At 47.6% G+C, this 14,059-nt stretch overlaps 2 protein-coding genes across 6 annotated transcripts in view; both read left to right on the forward strand.

Annotated features, from left to right (window-relative positions):
• Positions 1 to 14,059, forward strand: part of LOC115574089 (NACHT, LRR and PYD domains-containing protein 14-like) — a 915,401-nt gene that overhangs the window by 240,384 nt on the left and 660,958 nt on the right. The gene's annotated exons all lie outside the window — the stretch shown is intronic.
• Positions 1 to 14,059, forward strand: part of adgrg6 (adhesion G protein-coupled receptor G6) — an 85,156-nt gene that overhangs the window by 14,735 nt on the left and 56,362 nt on the right. For 4 of the 5 annotated variants that reach the window (XM_030405308.1, XM_030405310.1, XM_030405311.1 and 1 more), the window contains exons 3-6: positions 9,628 to 9,975; positions 11,065 to 11,204; positions 11,409 to 11,688; positions 12,158 to 12,331. In XM_030405308.1, the coding sequence (XP_030261168.1) occupies positions 9,628 to 9,975; positions 11,065 to 11,204; positions 11,409 to 11,688; positions 12,158 to 12,331 (942 nt within the window). The remainder of the gene's footprint in view (positions 1 to 9,627; positions 9,976 to 11,064; positions 11,205 to 11,408; positions 11,689 to 12,157; positions 12,332 to 14,059) is intronic. The other variant, XM_030405313.1, reaches the window with a different exon arrangement.

The following is a 14,059-nucleotide window of genomic DNA, read 5'->3' on the forward strand; positions in this document are numbered from 1 at the left end:
AGAACCTGTGTTGTGTTCAGGTGCATCGTTACCTGTTAGTTTAAAGTCAGACCAACGAAGATGTTTCACTGAGTCGAGTTCACAGAAACTCCTCGTCTGCTGGAAACACGTTTCCTGTGATGCTGCTTCACAATAAAAGCTTTTAAATGACTGAATAACAGAGGGCTTTTATTGTGAAGAAGTTACAGGAAATGAAACGTGTTTGTAACTGAATTAGCGGAGCTGCTTTGTTAGCGGTGCTTCTTAGATAGGACTGATCGAGACAAGAGCATGTCCAAGTCCCTGCTGGACCGAGTAGAACTGAGTAGAACTGAGTAGAACCCAGTAGAACCCAGTAGAACCCAGTAGAACTGAGTAGAACCCAGTAGAACCCAGTAGAACTGAGTAGAACCCAGTAGAACCCAGTAGAACCCAGTAGAACCCAGTAGAACCGGGTCTGAGTGTGATGACTCGGAGACGTGATGTGAGGCAGCGTAACGTTTCCTAACCACGCTGCAGGTTTGTTAATGAGCTGCAGCAGTCGAGGTGTCACAATGTTGGTTTGAATTAAAAATTGATTGAAACAAAACGTTCAGTTTTCAACAATAGAGTCCACATCAGTCTCATGTGTTCAGAGGAGGATTCACTGATAGGATGATTAAAGATCCTGATGAATTCTCTGGAGATGGTTCCGTTGTTCTCTGCTGTGGTTCGTGTTCTTTGTTGCGGTGCGGTGGTGGATCTGTGAGGACGTGTTGGATCTGCAGCTCTGCAGGTTTGTCTGAAGGAAAAACTGTTTCAGTTTGTAAAGAAAGGATCCTTGGAGGTTTTGTCCCGGTGAAATCTGAAGAACCTCGGCCGGTTCTGAAGGAAGGTTTAATTTACACAAAGCTGGACTCTGATGTCTTTGTGCTGCAGACGAACGCCGACCACAGAGACGTTCTTACATTTCACGCAGCACAGGAGGCTGTTGTCTCGTCTGCAAAGTGTTCATGAAACTGTATTCAGCCGGTCGGAGGGCAGCGGGATCAAGACGGAGAAGCAGAGGAGAGATAAAAACAAAGAGCCGGAGGAGAAAGAGGAATGAACGAGGGAGGAGAGGAATGCAGGCGAAGAATGTGAGGGAAACGCTCGAAAGGCCGGAGAGGTGAAAAGAGAGAAGGGCAGGTTGATGGAAGCCGACTAATCTACAGGATTAGTGTCTGGAAAACACTGAGGGTATTTTTAGCAGCTGCAGTGTATCAGTTATCAGCCGAGGTATCACAGAGTCACGGGGAAATGTCAGCAGCACTCTGACATCAGATATGATGGACCAAAAAAAGGAAAGTTGAAGTATTTAAAAAATCCTTTCTTCCTGGTGTTTCCTGACTCCGCTCTGTCACACTTTTTAATCTCAGGCTCACAACAAAGCTCGAGCTCACATTCAGCATCCAACAATCAGATACAGAAACACAAAGAAACTCAGGTCTCCAGCTTTAATCTGTACAGAACCAGAACCAAGTCATACGTTCTGAAGTTGAGTGACTTTCATTAACGGTTCAGTTCAGGAAAAGATCCTCTGGGTTAAAGTAACTTCAGAATCAAGTCACCCAGGATGTGAAACTGCACTTTCTTTGCATTAGAAGTGACGTAAGAAGGGAAACGCCCGCTGAGTCAGTGTGATTGTGATTTGTGGCGATATAAATAATATTGATTTGATTAGAAACAGATGTTTTCTAGCTGGAGTGAATATTGTTCTCTGTCTCCACTCGTACAGTCGATCTTACAGCATACGCAGCTACGCTTCGGCTGATTCTGGATATTATTGTGCATCACAACATTCACCGTCACATGCATGTTGTGTTTTTTTACTGAACAGCTGTTCTGGCTTCAGGTTACAGCAGGTGAATCATAGCATGCAGAGTCTGAACATGCAGACGTGCAGGACGGAGTTTCTAAGAAGAACAGCAGCTCATATTCAAGGTTCTTCCAGCAGGAGAACATGGCGAGCTGAACGTGACCCGTCGTCATCAACATGTAGTTACACGTGTGTTGTCTGTCGTGATCGTACAGTTCTGGTTTTATCTGCAGCTCAGCAGAAATGACTCCTGCTCAACAAAGGATTCATGACACCGGTTCAAATCTTCATTCTACCAACTCATCATGTTTCCTGACAGCTGAAACTACAAAAATGCAAATGAAAGCACCTGACAGGACAGACGGCCAGCGGACCGGGTCGGTGAGCTGAACTCCTCCCTGAAGCTGCTCCGATCCTCTTTCACCGTCGCTGCTTCTTTTAAAAGATGGGCGCTGCTGTCTGAGCGCAGCAGAGTCAACCTCCCGCCTCCCACGTCAGCTGGAACACAAAGAGCTGCTGTTTCCCGTCAGGCAGACGACTGCACAAACAGAAGTTTGGGTTGTAGCTGTCGAGGTTCTGACGGCCGGTTTCAGCGTTCTGTGTTGGAACAAACGTCTTCATGTCATCAGCAGCCGGCTCGTCCCGACCCGTCATCGTCACTCCTCTCAGCAGCTGTGAAAACGTGCGAGCAGAGAGGAGCTGATCTGAGATCTGACAGCAGGATGCACAACTTTCCCAAACCTCTGCTTCATTAAATCACAATACACCTGAAAGAGAAGGTCGTTAACTGCTCGTCCAGCGGTCAGAACAGTTCTGGAGCTTCACAGTGAAACAGAGACTCAGTCACTCATCGATCATCCAGATGAAGACGAGAGTTCTTCTCTTTATCCTCACACTTCCTCCCATTGTTCCCTGCCACATCAAAACTTCTCCAACATAAAGATAATTCTGTTTTATATCACTGTCGATAATGAAGAGATTAGCTCTCTGAGGACATCATCATCAGCTCAGTAATTATGTTTTATAGTTTATGAATGAAACAATTAACCAGTAAAACCTGACTGATGATGATGAGCTGCAGCAGAGTGGTTGTTACAACCAGCTCAGTCAGACATGAATAAAGCTTTGTGGTAATTTTTTGCTGAGTGAAACTGGTTCTGAGGACCAAACGTTTGAAAAAGTCATCCAAGGTCCAGTTCAGACCCGGTACCAACATCTGCCACAGTACAGGTGTGAATGAGGACACATTTGAGATCCGATCACTCAGAACACATTCAGAGGTGGACTGGACCGCACTGAAGGACCGAGAAGAAGAAGAAACTAGAAACCACACAGCACCAGACTCCCTTAACAAATGTGGTGATTTTAAGAGTTGTTGAGTTAAAACAAACTTTATAAACATGGTGAAACTGTGTGTGTGACAGATTGTAAGTCATTGTGTCCTTGTTGTAAATTCAGCATTAAATCTTTCAGCTTTCAAACATGTTATTGATCTAAACATGTCACATGTTACAAAGACACTAAACAGTAACAATATAGGCTACTTCTTTGTCCCCAGTGGAGAAAGTCCCCAGACTCCCTTAACAAATGTGTCAGTTTAGTGAGTTGTTGAGTTGGAGACACTTTATAAACTCTGTGAAACTCTGTCTCTGACTCATTCTGCATTATTTGGACCTTCTTGTTCATTCAGCAAATGTTCTACATGAACTTCATTCTGTCTTTGAGTAGAAACATGGAAACATAGATATTAATTTTATTGACAGAACAGCCTTATGCTGAAAGACACACACACACACACACACACACACACACACACACACACACACACACACTCTCTCTCTCTCTCTCATTAGCGTGGTGCTCTCTGACGTGTTTCACACTTTGAATGAATGTTGACAATTAAAGCGACACGTTGTTTGTGTGAACCGGTGCTGTCACAGGATTTATTGTAGGTGTCAGGAAAGGCACACACACACACACACACACACACACACACACACACACACACACACACACACACACACACACACACACACACACACACACACACACACACACACAGAAGCTCATAAAACAGCAGGCTATCCCAGTCGCTGCGCCCAACCTGATCTCACCTCTCACTTTATACAAAACAGCCATGCACACACATGCTGAGACAACACATACACACACACACACACACACGCAGACACACACATACACATACACACACACACACACACATGCTGAGACAACACACACACACACACACACACACACACACACACACACACAATCACAGTGTTCCTCTTTCATGGCTGCTCTAGTTTCACAGCTGATGACATTTCTCTGATAACACACACACACACCTGACAGGTCGAGTGTGTGTGTGTGTGTGTGTGTGTGTGTGTGTGTGTGTGTGTATGTGTGTGTGTGTGTGTGCTGTCAGAGGAAGCCCACTGATACAAATCCGACTGTGCTGATAACCAAATGTGTGAAACAACAGAAGAGTCAAACTGCAGGACGACCGACGAGGAGCTGAAGTGTGACACACTACCAGTGATGGAAAGTAACTAAGTAAATCTACTCAAGTATAATTGTGAGCTACACGTGTTACATTAAGAGGCAAATGTAACACTTTTTGATTTATTGCATGTGTCTGATGTCTTTAGTTACCAGACACATTTAAAAACAAATTATTACTAAATTTTACTCGAGTACTCTTCATATGGGTGACTTACATTGTTCCTGTCTCCTCCCGCCTCCTCTCCTCTGTTTACTGGTGTCATAAAACAAACAGACTTTATGTCTCTGTATTAGAGGAGCTGTTTGTAAGGTGTTGTTCCAAGAGTGGCACCTGAAGGCCTCAGTGGCAACTGAAGGCCTCAGTGGCACCTGAAGGCCTCAGTGGCAACTGAAGGCCTCTGTGGCACCTGAACGCCTCGGTGGCACCTGAAGGCCTCGATGGCACCTGAATGCCTAAGTGGCACCTGAAGGCCTAAGTGGCACCTGAACGCCTCGGTGGCACCTGAAGGCCTCGATGGCACCTGAATGCCTCGGTGGCACCTGAAGGCCTCGATGGCACCTGAATGCCTAAGTGGCACCTGAAGGCCTAAGTGGCACCTGAAGGCCTAAGTGGCACCTGAACGCCTCGGTGGCACCTGAACGCCTCGGTGGCACCTGAATGCCTAAGTGGCACCTGAAGGCCTAAGTGGCACCTGAAGGCCTAAGTGGCACCTGAAGGCCTCGGTGGCACCTGAACGCCTAAGTGGCACCTGAAGGCCTCGGTGGCACCTGAACGCCTCATTGGCACCTGAAGGCCTAAGTGGCACCTGAAGGCCTCGGTGGCACCTGAACGCCTAAGTGGCACCTGAAGGCCTCGGTGGCACCTGAACGCCTCGGTGGCACCTGAAGGCCTCGGTGGCACCTGAACGCTTAAGTGGCACCTGAACGCTTAAGTGGCACCTGACCGCCTCGGTGGCACCTGAAGGCCTCGGTGGCACCTGAAGGCCTAAGTGGCACCTGAAGGCCTAAGTGGCACCTGAAGGCCTCGGTGGCACCTGAAGGCCTCGGTGGCACCTGAACGCCTAAGTGGCACCTGAACGCTTAAGTGGCACCTGAACGCCTAAGTGGCACCTGAAGGCCTAAGTGGCACCTGAAGGCCTCGGTGGCACCTGAACGCCTAAGTGGCACCTGAAGGCCTAAGTGGCACCTGAAGGCCTAAGTGGCACCTGAACGCTTAAGTGGCACCTGAACGCTTAAGTGGCACCTGAAGGCCTCGGTGGCACCTGAAGGCCTCAGTGGCACCTGAATGCCTCGGTGGCACCTGAACGCCTCGGTGGCACCTGAACGCCTAAGTGGCACCTGAACGCCTAAGTGGCACCTGAACGCTTAAGTGGCACCTGAACGCCTAAGTGGCACCTGAACGCCTCGGTGGCACCTGAACGCCTCGGTGGCACCTGAACGCCTAAGTGGCACCTGAACGCCTCGGTGGCACCTGAACGCCTAAGTGGCACCTGAACGCCTAAGTGGCACCTGAACGCTTAAGTGGCACCTGAACGCCTCGGTGGCACCTGAACGCCTCGGTGGCACCTGAACGCCTCGGTGGCACCTGAACGCCTAAGTGGCACCTGAACGCTTAAGTGGCACCTGAACGCTTAAGTGGCACCTGAACGCTTAAGTGGCACCTGAACGCCTAAGTGGCACCTGAACGCCTCAGTGGCACCTGAACGCCTCGGTGACACCTGAACGCCTCCTGCCTGGCTCCTCTCCGGCCATACGTCACCTTCACGGCTGCTGATCACGTCCAGAATAATAAAACTCTACAGCTCGGTCTTGTCTGCTGCTGAAGAGTCGCTCTGCTGCTGTTTGCTGCTGTTTGCTGCTGTTTGCTGCCGTTAGCTGCTGTTAGCTGCTGTTAGCTGCTGTTAGCTGCTGTTTGCTGCTGTTGGCTGCTGTTTGCTGCTGTTTGCTGATGTTAGCTGCTGTTTGCTGCTGTTTGCTGCCGTTAGCTGCCGTTAGCTGCTGTTAGCTGCTGTTTGCTGAGTGCGATGTGCGTTTCCTCTCTAACAGGAGGAATCATTAATAACGACAGTGTGTAATGGCTGCAGGATTACAGCTCACATTTACATTTAGATGGGCGGACGGTTTTGGCAGTGCGAGGGCGGCGGCTTGTCAGAGACTCAATGAAGACGTTTCCAGAGTTGAGGAATTAATTTGAGCTGTTAATATTTCAGAGTGCTGACGGCGTCGTGTTTCCTCTGAACCTCATCTGGTGTTTGTTCATCAGAGAGCAAATCAGAAATCACAGCCAAGTATTTATTTACAGACGGTGTGATGAAGTGTTGAGACGCAATGTTACACCGGATCAGGAGGAGAGACACATCAGCTGCTATTAGACACCAGAATCTCACACCAAACTGCCAGGGGACGAGCTGCATTGTGGGTAATGTTGGCAGCAGGTTTCAATAAGGAAGACGTGGCATAAACTAAGTGATGAGTCTGGTTCTGCTGCATCGGTTCTGATTCTCCATCATCAGTCTGTTAGTGTCGAGTGAGATCCTAAATCACTGGAATACTCCTTTATTTTAACTGCACATCTAAACACAAACATCGGACCGGTTCTCCTCCGTGTCTCCCACCGCTCGGTTCTGTTTGGTTTCTGTGGATCCGCTGGGTCGAAGGTTCACAGCTTCACAGAGCCGGAGAGGAGACGAGAGGATGGAGAGAAACGTGAGGTTCTGCTGCCAGGAACACGAGAGGAGGAGGCTTTTAAGCTTATGGGGGAATTGTAAAGCACGCACACACACACACACACACACACACACACACACACACACACGCACGCACGCACGCACGCACGCACACACTCACACACACACACACACACACACACACACACACACACACACTGAGACACAGTGTGTTCTCTCTCTCTCTCTCTGGGAGTGTAGCGTCTCTCACTCTATCCCTCCATCTCTCCTGATCCACTGATTTCATTCAGCTTGTGGAGCTTTGTTCAGTGTGTGTGTGTGTGTGTGTGTGTGTGTGTGAATCGTGTGGCTGCCTCTAGTTTTTCCATTAGTGGGAAAAAGGGTTCGATGCGTTTTGATGTTGCGTCCAGAAGTTCCTGAAATTTCATGCTGAACAACTTTAATGGCTGAAGAAGGTTTAACTGATACTCTGTCATCACACACACACACACACACATACATGCACACACACACACACACACACACACACTGGACACTCTCAGGATCTTCAAACCTAAGAAACAAGGATATGTGGAAACTTTTCTTTATGTTTCTTTATGTTGAATCTTATATGTTAATCCATCACCGGTCGTGTTCTCGTTACCACTCGGTGGATTCACGCTAACAAATGGTGAAACGCTGTCTTGAACAGTGGTTCATGTTCTGGTTTTATTTCCACCAACACTGTCCTGAAGTCTCGTTAACATATTCAGTGGTTTTCATGTTTTGGCTTTTTTAACATCTTGTGAACAGTAGCTGGCTGAGGTTTGAGCTCCAGGCAGCGTTTTAGACGCCTGAACACTCAGACATGTACATACTAACAGACTTGTTGGTGAAATGTGCAACAGTCTGAACTCTCTTCAGTCTTCAGTCGCTGCAGCTCCTCGTGGACAAGTGAGGGTTAAAACACACAGAATAAAACATAACACCACAACCACACACATACTGGTGTTTCTGACGTTTCCAGTGCGTTGGCTGTGGTTTTGGCTGCGGCGAAGGCCGAGCCTGAGATCAACGGAGTCCATTGTTACCCCGGAGGAGAGAGACGAACCATTCTTTCCACTTTCCATTTCAGCTCTTGTCTGTTATTATTTTCTTGCGAAGGACGGCTCTTCTTTCCCGCTGTGATTGAAAAGGAAGGAGGCGAGCGTACTTTATGTTTCGAGGAGAAAATGATAAACAAAGCGGAGCGATCAGCAGCGCTCGGTGCTGAATGTTGGTCTGTGTGGAGCTGACGGCGCTCTGCATGAGTCTGTCGTCTCTGACCCGTTACACAACAACTCAGTGAGAAGCTTAAACACAACACCACTCTTTAAGTCGACGTCAGGCTCAGTTCTGAGTCTCAGCTGCAGCAGAAGACTAAGACGTGTCCTCTGCATGCAGGCCGACGTACACCGTGTCCTGGAGGAACATACAGCTGAAATATTCCACACTGAGACTTCCAGTTTCTCAACGGCTGAATTTGACAAAACTGCAAACAGACAAAACTCTTTAAAACTCTCGAGCTCTCCGCTGTGTTTACAGAACAACAGAGGACGGAGCTCTGCTAACAGCTAGCACAGTGCTAATCCTGCAGCTTATTTACCTGTTTCCTGTAGTGACGGAGGGACTTTTCACAGATGCTGATTGTGTTAGAGAACACAGCCGGACTGGGACGGAAAAACACACACAAGACGGAGGCTGAATGTCAGAATCAGCTGCTGAGAGTCAGTAAATTGGAGCGCTAACTAGCTAATGGCAGCTACATTTAGCAGCAGTTAGTGGTTACTTTTACAACACAGCTACCAGTTTCTGTCTTTATATCATCTCCAGACATCAGAACATACTGATTTCCATTAAATACGATCCGATATCACATAAATCAGTGAGTAAAGATCTTCAGCGGTGATGAAAACGTTGATTTCTGACTTCCTGAGAACGTTCTCTCAGATTTAAACAGCTGCAGGATCTGACTGCTCGCTCTCTGTAACCATGTGACTTTTCTCTGATCTGACTGGAGGTTTATTCTGCATGTGCATGTTTTCTGGTATCTCAGTTGGTTGTCTGTAGAGGCTGAACCCTGTAGACGTCTGGGGCTGGTGATCGACTCTCCGTCTTACCCAATCAAGCTGCTGTCAGTTGATTGATTGATCTGTTGACTGTCTGGCCTTTAGCTAACTGCACGACCTGTCTCGTCCCGCCTCGCCTTTGTTTCCTGTGGTTCCTCGAGGGCGGTCTCTCTTCTTGTGTCCTCTGATCTTGTCTTGGTTGGTCCTCGTATCCCTCTTGAACGTTTTTGTCCTTGTCATCTTTGTCTTTGACTCTTTGGTGATCGACGAGGATTCCCATCACGGTCGACACGACTCTGTTGGTCCTTGAAATCTTCCCACTTGCCTCCTGATCTCTGATGGGTGTTTGCCTCTTTTACCTGTAGTCCTTTATTCTTCTGTCTCGTCTCCTGTCCTCTTGTCTTCCTTTGTCCTGTCCCCTTATGTCCTCGACTACTTGCTCCTTGTCCTCTGAGTGATATTTAACAGCTTCAGTGGAGGTTGTCCCTTTTTTTAAAAGTTCATGAATTTAACATCCTCCCATCACCTTCAGCGCTGGGCTGCAGCCACATCAACTGTAACATGGTGCTGACGGAGGCCCAGGGGGAGTTCAAGTCGCCCTGCTACCCGCAGAAATACCCCAATTCGCAGGCCTGTAGGTGGACGCTGCAGGCCCCCGCCGGCTTCATCATCCAGCTCTCCTTCCTTGACTTCGACCTGGAGGAGGCGCCGGGATGCATCTACGACCGGGTGGTGGTGAACACGGGAAACACGGACGTTAAGTTCTGCGGTCTGACGGCCAACGGGCTGACGCTGAACTCGACGGGGAACGTGATGGAGCTGTCCTTCTCCTCCGACTTCAGCGTGCAGAAGAGAGGGTTCAGTGTTAGCTTCCTACACGGTAGGTCCGGGCTGACGCCGGGGTCCTGTTTATCAAATGTAGGTTCACTAATCCAGGCTAACACGCTCATAACAGGCTGAACTAACTGAACCTCTGAGTTGAAATGATTTTCTCACAAAGTAAACTTCTATCTGGGACTCTGAATCCGTCAGAGGTTTGCGTTGGTTCTGTCGTGTATCTGCTGCCATAAAGATTCAGTTAAGCAGGTCTGACTGAAGTCTGAGACCACAGAGATGTTGGTGGTTTCCACATCGCAGACAGCGAGTGGATCAACATCACAAAGTCTGAGGCAGCGACCCACCAGAGGAAGACTTGGCCGCTCTGCTCACTGTGATGTTCTGATGCCTTCATGCACGTTTGCATGTGTGTGTGTGTGTGTGTGTGTGTTTTCTGTGTGTGTGTGTGTGTGTGTGTGTTGTGTGTGTGTGTGTGTGTGTGTGTGTGTGTGTGTGTGTGTGTGTGTGTTCGGGTGGTGTTTTTTCCACTGGCTGTTGGTTTCCTGCTCGCGGCCAGCAGCTCCAGCCAGAGTCGCTCCGCTGGGACACGCAGGAGAAAAACCCTCTGGTTCATCAATACTTGGATGAAGTGTGTGTTCAGAATGATGTGAAATAGTTTTCATGAAGTGGTTTTTGTGTGTATGTTTTGCAGTGATTGCTTCGATCTGCTCAAACAGTCAAAAATCTAAAAGTTCAGACTGTTTACTGAGGTTGTGCAGGAACATGTAGAATGAGGAGCTGAAGGGTTGATGTATCGTCACTGCAGCCGTCTGACTTTGTGTTTGTTTCTTGTTTTCATCATCGATTTCTCTTCTTTATTCCTTCATGTCTCTCCTGTCTTTCATTTGCTTCCTCATTTATTTACTTTCTACACTTTTCCCATCTTTTATTCTGACTGCATTTCATTTCCTTGTTTTATTTTGTTTTTTCTGATTTCTCTTCCTCCTTGTCTTTTCCTCTTGAATCATATTTTCTCTCCTTTCTTTTTCTCTTGCACACGATTCTTTCCCGTTCTGTCTTTCTGTCCTCCGGCCTGTCTTCCATCACGCCATCCTCGCTTCCTTTCGTCTCTTCTTCCGTCTCTTCTCTCTAGTTGCGGTGGGCCTCAGGAACCAGAAGGTCACCATATCCAGCAGCAGCGGCCAAGTCACCGAGGCCTCCAGCTCTGTTTCCATCCCGACGCTCAGTCAGCTGACGCTGTGCTTCGAGCTGGAACGAATCAGCGCGAATGAGGTACGCAGCTCTTTCCCTGACTGCATCTGTGGTGTGTTGCACTTTAATATCTCTATTATATAAAGGTTAACAGATTCTGATTGGACTCAAGGCAAACTAAACTTCATCTGGACTCAGTCAAATATAAAACTTACGCTTGTTTTGCTCTCAAATGAAGATTGTGTTGTCTTGAACTCATACAAAGTTCTGGTGGTTCCTGAACAGAAAGGATGGATCTTCACCTACTATGACACGAGCAACAACGTGGCGTTGAGTTTTGGCTCAGATCAGAGCGGCGTTAAGATGATCATCGACGGCGTGGTCTGCTCCATCGACTCCATCATCCCGTCCTCCTCCTTCACCTCCTCCATGAAGCCGTACTGCGTCCTGTGGGATTCATCAAACGGCCGGGTGTCGGTCCACTTCAACGGAAACTACTGGGCCAAGACCTGCTCCTCCTCCAGCGGCCATTCTGTGCCAGCTGGTGGTCTGTTCCGGTTAGGAGGTAGGTTTTGATTTAGATTTAAATGATCTGTAACATGTCAGGATAGAGACCGAGGACGCCTTCTCTTCACTGATGGATGGTTTGGTCTAAAGACGCCTGAAAGAATGAGACCAGGATGATTTGGTGCAAACTGTCAAAACGTCTCATCAGAAACCTCCAGCGGTGCCCAGTTACAAGTGTTTGACTGCTGTCTTTCTCAGTGGTCTCTCATTAAACAGTCGTTTCTTTAAAACATCCAGTGGTTTCACCCTGACAGTGTCTACCAGAGATCTCTTACAACATGTTGTGAGCAGTGGTCTCTCATTAAAACCAGTTCCACCTGGGACAATGGTCTTGTTGAAAATACCTCGTGGCCTAGGTAAAATGTTTAAACACAGTCCCAAACAGCGGTCTCTGGCTGAAACTATTCAAACACATGTCTGGAACAGTGAACAGGCTGACGGTGTTTGTGCTGGCTGTCGTTGTGCAGGGCAGAACAGCTTCGACGGGAGCATCTATAACCTGCGGCTGTGGGACTACGCCATGACGGTGCAGGACCTCAGCAGCTTAAGCTGCGACAGGAAGGGGAACGTCATCGACTGGGACAACAGCCACTGGAGCATCCCGTCCACGCTGGCCCAGACGGACGCCACGCTCAGCTGCAGTGAGTACAGGACGCAGCCTGACCTCAGATCAGTGACGACATGAACGTACTGTTACAATACGTTAGCTGATTCTAGATGTCAGTGACACACACACACACACACACACTCTGCATTGTGCCATGCAGGAACTAAACGTTTCAGTCTGTTTGTTATCAGGGTGGAAAATTACAACCAGGCTTCATCCAAACTGCTACATTCACTCTGACTGCAGCTGGAAACTTAATCCACTCCAGGAACCAGTCTGGCTGCTGACCAGCCTCAGTTCTGATTCTGCTCTGGTCTAAAAACCCAGTTGGCTGATAAACACACTGCGCATTCCTGCACGCAAAGACACACACACACACCTACACACACACACACACACACTATATGACCTGAAAGGGAAATCATATGACATTCAGTTTCTTTACTTGTTTATTGCAACATTTTTCACAGTGTTCATTAGAACATTTATTAGTACATACACATCTGACATGCAACACACACACACACACACACACACACACACACACACACACACACACACACACTGAGTCTCTCCCCACTCAGAAACCTGAAACCAAGTTTACATAATGAACCTTTTTCTCACCGTATTTAAGTATTAACCATGAAAGGAAGTGTAAGAGTACACTGTGTGTGTGTGTGTGTGTGTGTGTGTGTGTGTGTGTGTGTGTGTGTGTGTGTCCACAGAGCAGTACTGGACCTCTTATTTAAAATGCTGTAAATGAGTGTGTAGCCGCAGACGGTTAGCCACAGTGGTTTCAGTGGAAGCTCTGCCAACGCTGTGTGTGTGTGGTGTGTGTGTGTGGTGTGTGTGTGTCTGTGGTGTGTGTGTGTGTGTGTGTGTGTGTGTGTGTGTGTGTGTTCATATACCTCAGAGACCTTCAGTGGTTTTCAAGAAATGCATGATTCTGCACCAGGTCTCTTGACTCTCTGCACACACACACACACACACACACACACACCGTTTAACCAAAGAACACATATATTATATTCATTTATAAGCAATTATACTGTAGAAGTTTCAGAGTTAGACTGTTATGTCAGAGTAAGATATAGTTATAATGAGCTGCTGGTGCTGCTGCAGTTCTGAATATAACAAATGATAAAATCTTTATTTATTTAAAGTTTCAGTGTTTAACGACCTAAAAGTTGAGACATTTAAAACGAAGCTTAACATATTAAATGATTAAATTCTGCACAAGAACATTTGATTTAAACTCACAGCAGTCATCGTCAGTCAGCAGTTTGGATCTGTTCTGAACATCCAGCAGTTTGGATCTGTTCTGAACATCCAGCAGTTTGGATCTGTTCTGAACATCCAGCAGTTTGGATCTGTTCTGGACATCCAGCAGTTTGGATCTGTTCTGGACATCCAGCAGTTTGGATCTGTTCTGAACATCCAGCAGTTTGGATCTGTTCTGGACATCCAGCAGTTTGGATCTGTTCTGAACATCCAGCAGTTTGGATCTGTTCTGAACACCCAGCAGTTTGGATCTGTTCTGGACATCCAGCAGTTTGGATCTGTTCTGAACATCCAGCAGTTTGGATCTGTTCTGGACATCCAGCAGTTTGGATCTGTTCTGAACATCCAGCAGTTTGGATCTGTTCTGAACACCCAGCAGTTTGGATCTGTTCTGAACACCCAGCAGTTTGGATCTGTTCTGAACACCCAGCAGTTTGGATCTGTTCTGAACATCCAGCAGTTTGGATCTGTTCTGAACATC

This window comes from Sparus aurata, chromosome 22, assembly GCF_900880675.1.
Source record: "Sparus aurata chromosome 22, fSpaAur1.1, whole genome shotgun sequence".
Taxonomy (NCBI): domain Eukaryota; kingdom Metazoa; phylum Chordata; class Actinopteri; order Spariformes; family Sparidae; genus Sparus; species Sparus aurata.